The 16281-nt window shown below is 34.7% G+C and overlaps 2 protein-coding genes across 2 annotated transcripts; one reads left to right on the top strand and one right to left on the bottom strand.

Moving 5' to 3' along the window:
* The first annotated feature begins 892 nt into the window (after positions 1–892).
* LOC128924120 (craniofacial development protein 2-like) lies at positions 893–12473 on the top strand. The gene is made up of 2 exons (XM_054235917.1): positions 893–4019; positions 11523–12473. The coding sequence occupies exon 2, from the start codon at positions 11557–11559 to the stop codon at positions 12439–12441; it is 885 nt and encodes a 294-aa protein (XP_054091892.1). The 5' UTR covers positions 893–4019; positions 11523–11556; the 3' UTR covers positions 12442–12473.
* Positions 4011–11181, bottom strand: LOC128924119 (uncharacterized). The gene is made up of 2 exons (XM_054235916.1): positions 5822–11181; positions 4011–5412 (listed from the first exon to the last, which is right to left on the bottom strand). Exon 2 carries the CDS (start codon positions 5352–5354, stop codon positions 4059–4061), a length of 1296 nt encoding a protein of 431 aa, XP_054091891.1. The 5' UTR covers positions 5355–5412; positions 5822–11181; the 3' UTR covers positions 4011–4058.
* Positions 12474–16281: the final 3808 nt, after the last annotated feature.

The following is a 16281-nucleotide window of genomic DNA, read 5'->3' on the forward strand; positions in this document are numbered from 1 at the left end:
AAAAAAGATTAATTAAATAAAAAGGGTAATTGAAACTGAAAAAAGGTTAATTAATTAATAATAATTATAAAATCTGAAAAAAAGGTTAATTAAAGCTGAAAAATATGAAAAAAAATATTTAAATAAAAATAGTTATAATATCTCAGGCCGCACATATTTGTTTTTGAATAATTTTACAACCGCACAGGAATCTTTAAACACATTTATTTTTACACATTTTATGCACTGCGCTGGCCACTTTACAACTTAACTAACTTACAATTTTTCTGTGCTGCTAATGCGTAAATGTGTTGAAACCTATGGGGAAAGTGGTTAGGCTTGGCAGGCAGGGAAGTTTCTTAACAAAGCCACATTGACAACCTTCAAAATATTATTAGCTGTAGTATATTGGTCACTTCTCTGTTCACTATCTTTGGGCTCTGCTCGCTTGTAAAAAATTTAACATGTGAAAGCAACAAGTAAGTTATCCAGTTGAATTCGTGCAAAAGAGTATGCGAATACCTCATTTAAAAATCTATCACCGCTTGCGTTAATGTTACCAAATGTAAACCAAAATTATGTAGCCCATTCAAAATGGTAAAAACCAATGATATATTTATAATATTTTTAACTCTATATAAATTATAATTTATTAAACTAAACGTAAGGCATGGACTCTGCTAGAAACAAAGTGACAAAAATAAGTTTTTGCTCAGATTTCAGTTTTTTTATTCGCCAAAGAAATTGGTGCAACAACAATGCTTATTTTTTATAAAATTTTATTTTGATATATGGTAACACAACGGAAAACATATGTTTTACAAATGTCATGTATAAAAATATATTTGACATTCCATGTTTCTTTTTTCAGTAAACAATTTCTTATTTTATTCTTTTGACAAATAATTCAACCAATCATGAGTTATGATGTCCACTGCAAAATCTTTTTATTGGACACGTCATAGGAGATGAGGTGCCAACGGCTGAGTTTTCGGAATTTTTAAATAAAAATTTCACAAAATATGTATCTTTGAACGCTGAATTGTTTAAATGAAATATATTATTGTACAAAATGTATTCAACAAAGTGAACTAACTATTTGACATACCCTTGTTTGACAATAAAATAGTAAACCGTTTTTTCTTATCTAGAACAATATAATATATATTGATAAAATTTGTTGCAATTTGTCAGCTGGAGCACAAAAAATTGGTAAATTGCTTCCATGTACATATATCTCGCAAACCAATGAAGCTATATAAACCAAACTTTCTGCAGTCGGTTCCCTTACGTATCCCACCACACACCATGAAAAGTTGGAATCGGATAATAACCACGCCCACCTCCCATGCAAAGGTTAGGTTGAAAATTACTAAAAGTGGGTTAACTCACTAACGAAAAACGTCAGAAACACTAAATTTTACAGAAGAAATTGCAGAAGGAAGCTGCACTCAGATTTTTTTTACAAAATGAAAATGGGCGTGGCGTCGCCCACTCTGGGACAAAAACCATATCTCAGGAACCCATTTCACAACCATGATATGTACATAAGGAACCAATGAAGATAGCGGAATAAAACTTTACACAAATATGCTATGTGTATATCACTTGTGAAAAAATTTGCGAAATCGGACTACAACTTTTAAATGCCTCGGATATCGAATATGATGAACTCAGCACCTAAGAGATCTTTTAGATAATTTAATGTAATTCAGAGGATTTTTTTTTCTAATAGCGTGTCTCTGTTCCAAAAATTATTAAAATATGGTCATAACTTCTCCTAGCTCCCATATACATACATAATTACAGGTTTCGGCATCGGCCGATACTTTCCAACTAGCCGATTAATCGGCATCGGTTTCGGCCAAAAATTGGGTATCGATCGACACTAATTCATACATATTATACAGTTTAACCCTCTGTGACTGACGTGATATAGTTATAACAATTCTAATGACGTGGTAGACTACCAGACACCATTTTTATGTCTTATATTTTCCAAGTTCCATTTTGTAAAACTAATAAAACCATTTTTATTTATAAGTTTAAGTTATTATTTATAAAGGTATTTTTCTAATTAGAAGCGAAAATTGGTGTTATGTGTTATTTATCGGTATGACATGATTTTTCTGCAAAAAACATAGACCTGTATTAGATCATCAAAAAACAACTCAAAAATATTTTTTTTGAACAAATGTTTTTAATTTTTTATTATTTAGACTTCAATTTAACAGTTGATAACAAAAAGTAATAAATCCAGTGGTAAAAAAAAATTAACAAACATGTTAAATGGCACATTAAAGCCTATAACTTAACAAACAAAAATATTTCATGTTATAATTTATGTATGAGTACACAATAAGAAGGTACAGAGGACGAGAGAGTAGATGTATGGAAAATAACGTTACAAAATACTCTTTTGTGTCTGTTGGTGGCTGCTAGACTACCACATCAGTCACAGAGGTTTAAAATAGTGAAATCATTGGATACCGCAAGCATTAATGTTGATATTGAATACAACCATTGATAACTGCCTTTTAGAGACTTTGTTTCTCTCTAAAGGTCGTGGAAGTAAGTAAATAGATGTATTATTTTTTTTAACGCAATAGTGAGAAATGATATATTTTCAACAGCATTATAATGCAATATTGGGCATGTTTATTAAGCAAAAGAGATTCGATAAATGAGTGATATCTAATTGTAAGGTACTGTGATATACATATGTACAGTGAATGCTACTCAAAATGGCCCATCTGTTTTTTAAAACATGTTATAACACCAGGCCTTTATTGTTTATTTTGAATTTCTATTATTTTCCTCAAAGCTTAATTAGTAACCAATAAAAAAAATATTAAATGATTAAATTTAATAATACAACATTATAAAAGCGGTAAAAGTCAAAGAATAATAGCAGGTATGGTTAAAAGACCACGCGGCACAATAAAAAATATAATAAAACGATATACTGAAGAAAATCGAATCGCAAACAAACTGAAACATCCTGGTATTAAAGTGCTAAGTGAATGTGAAGAGCGTTGGGTTCTACCAAAAGTAAAATTAAATCCAAGTCTGGGTGCTCCAAATCTTCGAGATATGTTAGCAGAACAATTTAATACCAAATGCAGTTTAACAACCATCAGAATGGTTCTTCATATGGGTGGTTTACATGGAGGAATTGCCCGGAAAAACCATGTGTTAGTGAGAAAAACAAGAGTGGTAAAACGTAATTTTTGTAGAAGAATACAAACGCTGCGAACACCAAGTTGATTCTATTGGCTACCATTACCACTGGACCTAGTTTCTCTGCTATTCTTCCAGAAGCACGCTTTATAAACTTTTCACAGGCGGGCCATTTTGAGTGGCACTCACTGTATGTACATATATACGTATGTATGTATATACTCCTTTTTTTTTTTGGGGTTTTAAGTTACTCTCGCACTCAATCGGCTGGAGAGGATTATTTGGCCCAATCAAATGATCATAGCGCCAGGACTGATTTTGTGTAATTTTAACACTTTTGTAAATATATTGTTTAATTTGATGAATAATCGTGTGATTGATTTTATTCTGCGTTTGTTACTTGATGTGAAATGTGTTTGTGGATGTTGACTATATATTTGACATTTGGACTGTCGTTTGTGGGTTTTATATATGTTATGATTTCTTCTATTTGTGTATGCATATATGGTTGGATGTTGAATGATGAGGTTTGGATTTATGAATTTGTGATTGTTGCTTGAAGTAAGATGTGTTTGTGGATGTTGAATGTTGTTAATTTGATGAATGGTTGTGTTATTGTCTTTGGTCTGCGTTTGTTGCTTGATGTGGTTGTTGATTGTGGGTTTTATGGATGTTATGACTTCTTTTATTTGTATATATATATATATATGGTTGAATATTAGATGATGGGTTTTGCATATTTAAAATATGCGTCTATGTTTGTTGCTTGATGTGAATTGTGTTTGTGGAAGTTGAATGTCTATTTGATATTTTTGCTGTTGATTGTGGGTTTTTTGGATGTTGTGACTTCTTTCATTTATGTAATAATGGTTGAATATTGGATGATGAGATATGAATTTTTAAATTTGTGCTTTAATTTGTTTAAGGAAGTTTATTATCGTATAATAAAAGGTTTTCTGGTTATTTTTGTAAAATTCCTGTATTGATGAGGCTTCTTGGATTTTTGTAAATAAGTTTCTTGTTGTGTTAAATTTAGTACATTTGAAGATGATATGTTCTGGTGTTTCATCAACTTGACATGTTTCGCAATTGCTTGATTGTATGATATTAAATTTGGCCAAAGTTTCATTGCGGAATGCGTGTCCAGTTAGAGTTCTATTCATTTGCTTGATTAGATTAGCTTCTATTTTATTATTTAAAAATTTGAACCAAGGATGTTTAGAGATTTTTGGAAACATTTGATAATATTTTTTTCCTTTATCGTTGCTGATTATACTGTAGTGTCTTTGCCATTTTATCGTGAGGATTCTTTCGATTTCTTTGCAGGCGTCATCTATAGTCCATCCTAAATGTATAAATTCGCCATTGCGGTCTGCATTTTTTGCTGCGTTGTCCACTATGTTGTTTTGGTGAATTCCACTGTGATTTGGAATGAAAGGAAATTCTACTATTTCAAGATTGCTATTCTGAATTTTGTTGCGGATTTCAATTGTAAGATAATTGTTTGAATCTTCGTTGGTTAATGCCATTACGCCTGACTTGCTATCTGTTAGGATGGCTAGTCGATTTATTTGATGTGTTATGGCAAAGTCTATTGCTTTAATAAAGGCTATTAATTCAGCAGTCATTGAAGCCATTCGTTTATTTGTGTGGAAGGAGCGGATGGTATTAGATTTATTGTGATAAAAAGCAGCTTTTGTTGAGTCCTCTTTAACCGAACCATCTGTGAAAATAGTTTCTATATTTCTGTCTTTTAAATCGTTTAGTTTTTTATTGAATAGTTGGTATATTTGTTCCTCATTCGCTTCTTTTTTTGATTTTGTAATGTTTTTGAAGAAATCAATGTCTACTTTAATTTTCGAATTTGTAGTGCTCGATGGTAGTTTTTCAATTTCTCTGAACATGGGTTCAAATTCTGTAAAAATCATTGTATAGCTGGTAGAGTATGTTAATGGTTGGTTGATTAATGAGTCGGCTAAAGGTAGATTATACGCTATTAGTTTTGAGATTTCCTTTGCAGTTGCCAATTGGAACCTGTATTCTCCCGGTAGTTCCGCTGCCATGTGGTGTATAATATGTGTTGGAGTTGATTTGATAAGTCCCAAGCATTTTCTGAGAATTTTGTTGTCACAGATTTTTAGTTTGCTTAGTGCTTTCTTGGATAGGTTCGCAAAAGAAGATGCAGCATATTCCATTTTTGATCTTGCAAATGCTTTGTAAAATAATAAGGCTTTTGTTGGTGATATTCCGAATCTGCAACCACTTAGTATGTTTAGGAATTTACATTGTTTGTTTACTTTATCAATGATTTCGTTTATATGTAAATTTGTTGAATTATTTTTGTTTATGTATCTTCCTAGGTATTTTATTGAATCGACTTGAGTAATATCCGTATTATTTAGTTGTATGTTCAGTGTTTGTTTATTATTGTTAAAATGTATTGTATTTGTTTTATTTAAGTTGATTTTTAAATCTAGTTTATTGCAAATATTGTTAAATTCTGTTATTTTTTCTGTTAGGTGTTGTTTAACATAATTGAAGTTGTGATCGTAAGTGAGAATGAAGAAATCATCGGCGAATTGGAATATGGTAGTATTTGTATCGTTAATATTGTGCAGTTCTGTAGTATAGATATTAAAAAGAAGATGGCTTAGTCCGATACCTTGTAATAAACCTTTGTTGCTCGTAGTTGAGGTATTTCCTAAATGTAAGATTCTTTTGCTGAGGAAATTTTTTATCCAGTTTGTTATTACCGGTGAAATACCTTTGTTGTAAAGAATGTTTGTCAATTTTGTAATATTCAGGTTATCGTATGCTTTTTCGATATCAATACACAAACCGGCAACGTGCATTTCTTTGGCTTTGTTTAGTAGAACTGTGTTTATTACATCATTGATACAGAATGTTGTGGATTTTTTCCTTTGGAAAGCATATGATCTAGGTGGTATAAGATCGTGTCTTTTAATAAAGTTATCCAGATTTAGTTTTAAGAAACCTTCCATAATTTTGAGTGTTGTTGATAGTAATGCTATTGGTCTGTAACTTGTGATGTCTTCTGGATTTTTGTTTGGTTTAAGTATTGGAATTATTTTTATGTCTCTCCATTCTTCTGGTAGTACTCCACTTATCCAAATATTTTTCAATATTTGAAGGAGTCCTTTTTTCTCTTCTTCTGTTAGATTAGAAAGCATTCTATAGGATATGCCATCCATCCCTTTTGCTGAATCTGGATTGCGTTGACTTAAAAATTTGTTTAAGTTTTCAAAGGTCAATTCTGGTAGTTCTATATCATTATTGTTTTGGTAGGTATTTGTTGAAAAATTTTGGTTTTGGTTAGAGCCTGTTATTAATTCTAAAAATTTCTATTTTTCCTCTTGTTTCCAGCTGTTGTTTATTCTCTTGTTACATCCATATTTTTTGATATTGTTGATTGATTTCAATATTTGTTTGCTGTTATTACTATTTGAAATTTCTTCTAAGATTTGATTAAAGTTTTCTTTCTTTTGTTTATTTATTTCTGTTGTTAGTTTATTTTGTGCCTCGGTTAGTTTGTTAAGATTTTCTGTAGATCTTAGGTTTTCATATAATGCTCTGGCATTGTTGCGGTGTCCATAAAGTTTATCCAGTTCTGTATTTCACCATTTTTTAGGAACATATTTGTTGTTGTCATGAATATGAATTGTGTTTTTTTGAATTAGTGATTTGAAAGACCTGTTTACTTCTTGTAATGTATGCCCGATTTTTAATTTTGAAATATCCGTGATAATTTTGTTGTGTAGAATTTTGTGTGTATTTTGTTGTTTTTTGTCAAAGGTTTGGTTAAGTTTGATTAGGATAGGGTAATGGTTACTTTTGGAGATTTTTGTGTTTAGAACTTTCCTTTCTATATTAATTGGATATTTGTTGCAGAAAGTGATGTCTATATGGGAGGTGTGATCATTTTGTCGGTATGTTGGAGTACCCTCATTTAAGCAATCAAATCCACAGTCTGATGCTATATTTTCGAGTATGGTGCCCTTGTTGTCGTTGCTATCACTTCCTCAAAGTGTTGCTTTACAATTAAAGTCTCCTCCTATTATTGATTTAAATTTTAAGTTTTTAGCCAAAGAGAATATTTTGAATAATTCCTCCTTGAAATTTGCATTGGACATATTTGGTGGGCAGTATATGGTAAATATATTTATATTAGTTTTTAGGTTCAGAGTTGTTATACCAATAATTTCCGCATTTGTTGCGATTTTTATTAATGAAAATTTAATGCTCTTTCGAATATAAATGCCAACTCCTCCGTAGCCATCACTTCGAAATTTACCTACAAAATTTTTATTTGTTAAAGTTAATTCTAAAAGTTCTTTGTTGTTATGTTTTTTTAAACTTTGGATGTTATATTGTAATATTATCATTCAGTGTTTCGTTGTTTATTTTCCACAAGTCTGTGTAGACATTCATTTGTCTAAATTCATTTTGGATTTTTATGAGCATATCATGATAGTCTTTGGTGTTTTTGTTGCTGGGGTTTGTTGTTAATATGTTGGATATAGAATGGTTGATTTTTGTTGCTAAGTCATCTTGTTTTTGTATGAGTTGTTGTATCTCTGTGGGAAAAGCTAATTGTGCATGTTTATTTGTGTGTATATTTTCCTGTGTAAGTTTTTTCCAATCCGCCATAGTTTTATTGGCATTACTTTCTTCTCGATTTCTATTTGTATTCATTTTTGTTACTTTCGCGTAGGAGTATTGTTGGTGTATGTGTTTTGCCGCTTCGGTTGCATTGTTATACAGTTTTCTTTTTTGACCAGTTGGGAGTTGTGGAAATTCTGTATCTAATGTTGTGTTGTCTTTTAAAATTGAAAATCTGTTCCCGAAGATATTTGAATATTTTAGCCTTGCTTCCATTTGAGTGATGTTTTCCAATGCCATATTCTTTTTGATAGTATAAGCTTTGATTCTGGCTGGGCAGTTTTTGTCTGTTGCGCTGTGATTTCCTTCACAGTTGGTACACGAGATTGTATTACATTTGTCGTTGAGATCATGAGATTGACCACATTGTGGGTATATTTTTTTTTTGCTGTTTGCAGTGCTTTGAAAAGTGATTGTATCTGAAGCAATTGTAGCATTGTCCAAAGGAAATGAATGGTTTGACTTGTATTTTTGTGTAGGAATATGTTATCTCAGTTGGTATTTCTAAACCTTCAAATATGATTTTTATTCTGCGAGTTGGGATGAATTGATCATTAACTTTTCTCGTTATTCTGATAATTTGTTTGATATTAACCGGTGAATTTATGTCCTTTATTAATTCTTCTTCTGTTAATTCAGTAGGGATGTCGAATATGATGCCTCTTTTGGAGATAAAGTGTGCAAATATTTTACCTTCATATTCTCCGTGTATTGATTCACAAAATTTATTGGCTGCGTTGCCGTTTTTGAATAGTAGCCTACATCGTCCGAATACAATTTTCTTGATGTCAATAATATCGGAAATTTTATTATTTATAATGTATTTATTTAAGCTGATTGCATTGATAGGTTGTCTTTCACCATTATTTGATATTTTAACTACGTATACCACCCTAACCCTTTATGGTTAGAGTTATATGTGTAATTAGGTTTGTTTTGATTTGTGTTATTTTTCATGGCTAATTGTGCTTCTTGATCATTTTGCTGAGGTGAGTCTCGTCTTCTCCGACTACTGCTTCTGCTTCTGATGGTGGTGTTATAGGCTGAGGGACATTCCTGCCCCCCGCCCTTTCTGTTCATTTTAGAAAATTTAATGTTACCTTAATTATTGTGTTTTATAGGCACTGGTGAATTGAATTCAATGATATGTTTAACGGAAGGTATTTTAACCTTTTTGTAAATCAGATTTTTATTTGTACTGATACTTAACCTCAAAATGTGAAATTAACACGTGTTTGATGTCTGTTTTAGCGTATTTGAATAATTATTTTTATTGAGTTTAACTGCAAACTATTGCAAATTTTCACTTCAATTCAATTATACAATGTCACTATCAAGTTTATTTAGCACTTTTTTACGATTTTTCCTTTCCATTCAGCTTAACCTCAAAATGCGAAATCAACACGTGTTCGATATCTGTTTTGCGCGTTAGAAAAATTCTTTTATTGAGTTTAACTGAAAACTATTGCAAATTTCCACTTCAGTTCAATTGTACAATGTCACTATCAAGTTTATTTAGCACTTTTTTATGATTTTACAATTTTATTCACTTGGAAAGTTAAATTTATAGAAAATTTAATATGTCCGCACAAGTAGCAGTTGTCATCCTCTTGGACTCTGTCTAAAATTCTATATACTCCTTTAATAGAGAGATTATGTAATGTTGGGCTACACCCGAACTTATGACTTCCTTTCTTGTCTTATTTCATAGTATTTTACAACTAAAAGGACTGAGTTGTATTAAAATCGACTAACAAATTAAATGAAAAAGTGTTACGAACATATGTTAGTATATATATACACTTACGTAATTATACAAGTACGTACATAAGTAACAAAGAGTTCAAACTGAATTTTAAACCAGTTTGTGTGGTGTTGATCTTACTGTACCAATGTACATACATTTGAATCTATGTAAGACTATTTATGAATGCGTGTTTATTTCAGTATGCTTGCATTTAGCTAAGAAAGCAATAACTATGTATTAGAGAGAGAGAGGCTCAAACAAGTTATAAATGTGAGGCTAACAGGATGCCGCGAAGTTTTTGAGAGATCGAGTCTCGAACGTATTTTTATTTATTAAACGAGTACAGTACTTTCTTAAATTTTCAATATTATAATATGGTTCAGATAACGGTGGCTCATTAGACTGTTTTCAAACGCGAAAACTATAGTTGCAATTTTCCGCACAAAAGTGCTCACATTTCTATATGTACATAAACAAACATTTCAAAAGTGAAGTCTTTACACACATATACACACTCTCCCATACATAGGTACGTACTTTTCCGTTTCTTGCGTGGGGCAATTTAAAATACATAAGTAAAATAAATATAGTTTAAAACAAGTAAGGAGGGGCTAAGTTCGGGTGTAACCGAACATTTCATATTCTCGCAATTTATTTATTTAACTTTATTTATATTATATAATACACAATTTGACCCACATATTCGTCATATATATTGTATAAAGCCCATTGAAAGTTGGAAACCATAATATTAGGTTAGAAGCACCGAGGTCCTCGTGTTCGATATATAGGGCCTTAAAAACCTGTGGTATGATTTCGTCGATTTTTAGAATGGGGCTGCCACACTATAAACATAGTATTTGTGCAAAGTTCTGCAGCGATATCTTCACTAGTGCTTTCTTTATATATTGTAAAGTAAACGATTCAGATCGTCTTCAAAGTTCTGTTATATAGGAAGTAGGCGTGGTTGTGAAGCGTTTTGGCCTATTTTCACAACATATCATTGGGATGTAAGGAAACCATTACAAACCAAGTTTCATTGAAATCGGTCGTGTAGTTCCTGAGATATGGTTTTTGACCCATAAGTGGGCGACGCCACACCCATTTTCCATTTTGTAAAATAATCTGAGTGCAGCTTCCTTCTGCCATTTCTTATGTGAAATTTAGTGTTCCTGACGTTTTTCGTTAGTGAGTTAACCCACTTTTTGTAATTTTCAACCTAACCTTTGTATGGGAGGTGGGCGTGGTTATTATCCGATTTCTTTTATGTTTGGACTGTGTTAAGAAGTGGAAAAAAAAACGACTGCAGAAAGTTTGGTTTCTGAGATATGTACAAAAAACCTATTTGTGAACGGCCCACCTTCCCAAAAAAATTACATCCAAATATGCCCCTTCATACCAAATTTTATTTCCATAGCTTTATTTATTTTGCTCATTTTCGAAAGCAACCTTCCTATGGTACCAAGTAATAAGTGTGCCAAGTTTCATTAAGATATCTTAATTTTTACTCAAGTAACAGCTTGCACAGACGGACGGAGGGACGGACAGACAGACATTCGTATTTGAACTCCACCCTTCACGCTGATCACTTTGGTATATATCTAACCTTATATATAACTCGTTTAGTTTTGGGTGTTACAAACAACCGTTATGTGAACAAAACTATAATACTCTCTAGCAACTTTGTTGCTACAACTTTTAAACCACATCAAACGAAAAAATTAGATATAATTCTTAATATATGAGAATAAAAATAATTAACGAAACATATTTGTATTTTAGGTTAAAAATCGTGAGTTGCTCATAAAATATAATGCAAAGCACCCACGCTTTTTAACCAAAAATACAAATATGTTTCGTTAATTATTTTTGTCAGCATATGGATATTAAGAATTATTTTTAACTTTTTAATTTGGTGTTACGCTGTGGTGCATAGGGTTTGGCACCTACCTCATAAAAACGAATAATCAATGAAAAGGAAGAAACAGCCTCGGATGAGAGACCCCAATTTTGATGACGACCACTGCAAACGTTTAAAGGACTACGCAATCCAAGAAATGCGATGGACGGGACAAGGACAGAAGAAGGTGGGTCCTTGTGACATCTACTACAGCGGCTATATAAAGGAGCGCAAATTCGGTGTGGGATTTGTGGTGGGAGAGAGACTCCGTCATCGAGTCCTGGCATTCCATCCGGTGGATGAACGTCTAACCACTATCCGCATCAAAGCGAGGTTCTTCAACATATCGCTGATTTGCGCCCACGCCCCAACGGAAGAGAAGGACGATGTGACCAAAGATGCTTTCTATGAGCGCCTAGAACGCATCTATGAGCGCTGCCCCCGCCACGATGTAAAAGTCGTGCTTGGCGATTTTAATGCCAGGGTGGGTAAGGAAGGTGTCTTTGGCACAGCAGTCGGAAAATTCAGCCTCCATGACGAAACATCCCCAAACGGCCTGAGGCTGATCGACTTCGCTGGGGCCCGAAATATGGTCGTCTGTAGTACCGGATTCCAGCATAAGAAAATACATCAAGCTACTTGGCTGTCTCCTGATCGAAACACGCGGAACCAAATCGATCACGTTGTGATAGACGGAAGACATGTCTCCTGTGTTTTAGACGTGCGTACGCTCCGAGGACCAAATATAGACTCGGACCATTATCTGGTCGCAGCGAAGATACGCACCCGCCTCTGTGTAGAAAAGCGCACACTCCATACTATAGAGACAAACAAAAAATATGATGTTACGCTTATGGATTGCGTAAATCATGTAACAAAGGCATTGGATACAGACGTCAAGAACTGCAACAAACAAAATTACAGAATACATATTTTAATGTATGTATGTACATAAAACTGTATGCGAAGTAAATAAATAAAACTGTGTATTAATCTATATTTTACAGTTCTTTTAAATTTTGTATGTTTTAATAAAAATTCTATAACTCGAAGTTTCTCTAACTCGAAGATTTTTTGTGGATTATGGTGATTCGAGTTAGAGAAGTTCCACTATATTTTGTTTTCTGCTATTGTATATTCTGGTGTAGTATTTTTGCATTCCGTGCAATCGTGCAATCTTGCAAGAGCAAGAGACTCCCCCTATGGATTTTGTGATTCTTCGATACGTGTTTACGCCTGCGCAACATTATACACGCACAGTCGACAATATCGGTAATATTAGCGTTGGACTTCTTATGGCAAAATCACATATTAATTATATTCTAGAAGCAATCGATAGATACAGCACTCATACTCGTGACTTGAAGGTGCTACGTTTTCACACTAGTTTGAAGAAAGCTAATACGGAAATTGTAAATGAACCACTTACTACTGATGCAGATATTCGATCGTTACAAAGGAATACTATGACAATTGACATACTACGAAATTTGAACCCGTTCTTGGAAACCACTAAAGGTTGGAGAAAGACTTCAGAAACCAGAAACACCCTATTTTGCTACCGAGTAAATGTGGATTTATTACACGGTATATTCGATATCTACATATTAAAAACTACTATTCCGAAACTAAAGCGCTGGGGGCTGCAGTTTTACCTATTTGTAAGTCCTTTCAACGGGGCCGGGATGTTGGATCACCTAACGTTGCACCCTGTACATTAATATCTATTACTCAGTTATTTTCTATTTTGTCACTCATATTTAAGTATAAGAGCATACACTCAATTGGTTTAACAAACATATGTACATACAAAACTTAATTTGGATGCTCCCGCATCACTAATTTGTATATACACACGAGCAGCCCTATTCAGTGCACTCGACAAAATAACAAAAAAATTGAAAATGTTTTCAGATTTTTATCAAGTAAGACATTTTTTGGTATTCTGTGACAATTTTTATAAAGTAAATAGCTTCATAACGCATAGCTTTTCCCCACAAGTGTGGGAAACAAAATAATGTAAACAGAAACAGTTGATTTCTGTCCAATTATATTGAATTGAATTAATTGGCACAGATTGTGGGATCTCCCTTTTTATGGATTGGACAGAGCACACTGAGATTCCAATCGTCAGGCATGCTTTCTTCCGACCATATTCCACAAAGAAGCTGATGCATGCACCTTATCAGCTCTTCGCCGCCATATTTGAATAGCTCGGCCGGTAATCCATCGGCCCCCGCCGCCTTGTTGTTCTTCAAACGGGTAATTGCTATTATAATTTCTTCACGGTCGGGCAATGGAACGTCTGTTCCATCGTCTTCGATTGGTGAATCGGGGTCGCCATCTACTGGTGTTGTACGGTCTTGAAACCTTCTGTAAATCGCCTCATATTTTCATAAAATTGTTGAGCGTTACCCATGTCGCCAACTTTTCAAGCTTTTCATACTCACGCATTTCGGCATCTTTCTTTTTACGTCTACATATGCGTCTCACTTCCCTCTTCAGTTCTCGTACGTTTAAAACACAGGAGACATGTCTTCCGTATATCACAAAGTGATCAATTTGATTGCGTGTTTCGATCAGGGGACAGCCATGTTGCTTGATGAATTTTCTTGTGCTGGAATCTGGTACTACAGACAACCATATTTCGGGCCCCAGCGAAGTCGATCAGCCTCAGGCCGTTTGGCGATGTTTCGTTATGGATGCTGAATTTTCCGACTGTTGTGCCAAAGAGACCTTTTTTACCTACCCTGGCGTTAAAATCGCCAAGCAAAGTTTGGACATCGTGGCAGGGGCAGCTCTCATAGGTGCGTTCTAGGTGCTCATAGAAAGTATTATCTTTGGTCACATCGTCCTTCTCTTCCCTTGGGGCGTGGGCGCAAATAAGCGATATGTTGAAGAGACTCGCTTCAAATGCGGATTGTGGCTAGACGTTCGTCCACCGAGGTGAATGCCAGGACTCCGCGACGGAGTCTCTCTCCCACCACAAATCCATCACCAAATTTGCGCTCCTTTACATGGCCGCTGTAGTAGATGTCACAAGGACCCACCTTCTTCCGTCCTTATCCCGTCCATCGCACTTCTTGGATGGCGGTGATATCAGCCTTTAGTCGTATGAGGACATCAACCAGCTGGGCAGAGGCACCTTCCCAATTAAGGGTCCGGATATTCCAGGTGCATGCCCTTATATCATTATCCTTAAAACGTTTGCTGGGGTCGTCATCAAAAGGGGGGTGTCTCATCCGAGGCTTTCGTAGATTTTTCATTGGTACTTCGTTTTTATGTGGTGGGTCCCAAGCCCTACGCTCACTTTAGCTCGCCTTCAAACGGAGGTTTGTTAGCCAACCAGAGGATACTTGGTCTAAAACCGGAAGTCGTAGCTGCTTGAATAACGTGGAGAAGAATCGTTTCTGGCCACTCCCAAGTGAATGACAATCAAAAACTTTCCTCACTTACGTGAACTTCTCACATGATCCCATCCTCCAGAATAAATATAAATAGCATTTCAGGCATGGTTGAAGTATGGTGAAAATGAAAAATTGTTATCTGGGATGTATGTACATAAGTACAATGGCATTCATACGTATACTATTTTGGGACCGACTTTGGATTTTCATTCATGCAAAATCTGTCAAACGAAATCACATTGAAAACCAGTTTTCGCTGAAAACTACTTGAAAACTTACATTCCACTCATTAAAATGGGTGTATGGTCTAGTTTAGACGATATTATTTGAAGACTTATTTTGCCAGACCTAAATTATCACTTCATATTTGTTTACATTGTATTACATTGTCGAAATAATGGAGAATCAGAAATACAAATAAGAAAGGAAAGGCACTGGGGTAATTCCTTAATCCATTTCTCTCATTTTTACCACCAAGCTGCATTGTATCCAAAACGATAGGAGCTAGGGATGTTCTTCTTCTGCGATATCTGGGTCCTTGAAAATTTATGGTCCGATGTCGATAAAATCAAATCCAGTGCTTATATAAAGTTTTGTTCCGTGATCTTCATTAGTTCTTGAGATATATATTGTAAAGTGGACGCATCAGAGACTTCCCAATTGTGTTATATGTGAAGTAGACGTGGTTGTTAACCGATTTTGCCCATTTTCCATCGGTAATATCATAGATAGTTCACGTAAGTGAGGAAAGTTTCTGACTGCCATTCACTTAGGAGTGGCCAGGAACGATTCTTTGTGTGGCTCAAACAGCTCGCGACTTCCGGTCTTAGACCAAGTATTCTCTGGGTAGCCAACAGACATCCGTCTGGAAGCAAGCTAAAGTGAGAAGGCGAATCCCGCTTATGCGGTTGTGCGTAGGGTTTGGGACCCACCACATAAAAACGAATAACTAATGAATAAGAAGCAACAGCCTCGGATGAGACACCCCATGTTTATGACGACCACAGCAAACGTATAAAGGACTATGATTTAAGGGCATGCACCTGGAATGTCCGGACCCTTAATTGGGAAGGTGCCTCTGCCCAGCTAGTTGATGTCGTCGTAAGAGTAAAGGCTGACATCACCGCAATCCAAGAAATGCGATGGACGGGACAATGACGGAAGAAGGTGGGTCCTTGTGACATCTACTACAGCGGCCATGTAAAGGAGCGCAAATTTGGTGATGGATTTGTGGTGGGAGAGAGACTCCGTCGCGGAGTCCTGGCATTCACCTCGGTGGACGAACGTCTAGCCACAATCCGCATTTGAAGCGAGGCTCTTCAACATATCGCTTATTTGCGCCCACGCCCCAAGGGAAGAGAAGGACGATGTGACCAAAGATAATACTT

The sequence above is a fragment of the Zeugodacus cucurbitae genome, chromosome 2, assembly GCF_028554725.1.
Source record: "Zeugodacus cucurbitae isolate PBARC_wt_2022May chromosome 2, idZeuCucr1.2, whole genome shotgun sequence".
NCBI classification, from domain to species: Eukaryota; Metazoa; Arthropoda; class Insecta; order Diptera; family Tephritidae; genus Zeugodacus; species Zeugodacus cucurbitae.

What these genes read in the sequence shown, in the direction of transcription:
- LOC128924119 (XM_054235916.1), bottom strand. Translation starts at nt 5,354, where the DNA reads ATGGAATATGCTGCATCTTCTTTTGCGAACCTATCCAAGAAAGCACTA.
- LOC128924120 (XM_054235917.1), top strand. Translation starts at nt 11,557, where the DNA reads ATGAAAAGGAAGAAACAGCCTCGGATGAGAGACCCCAATTTTGATGAC.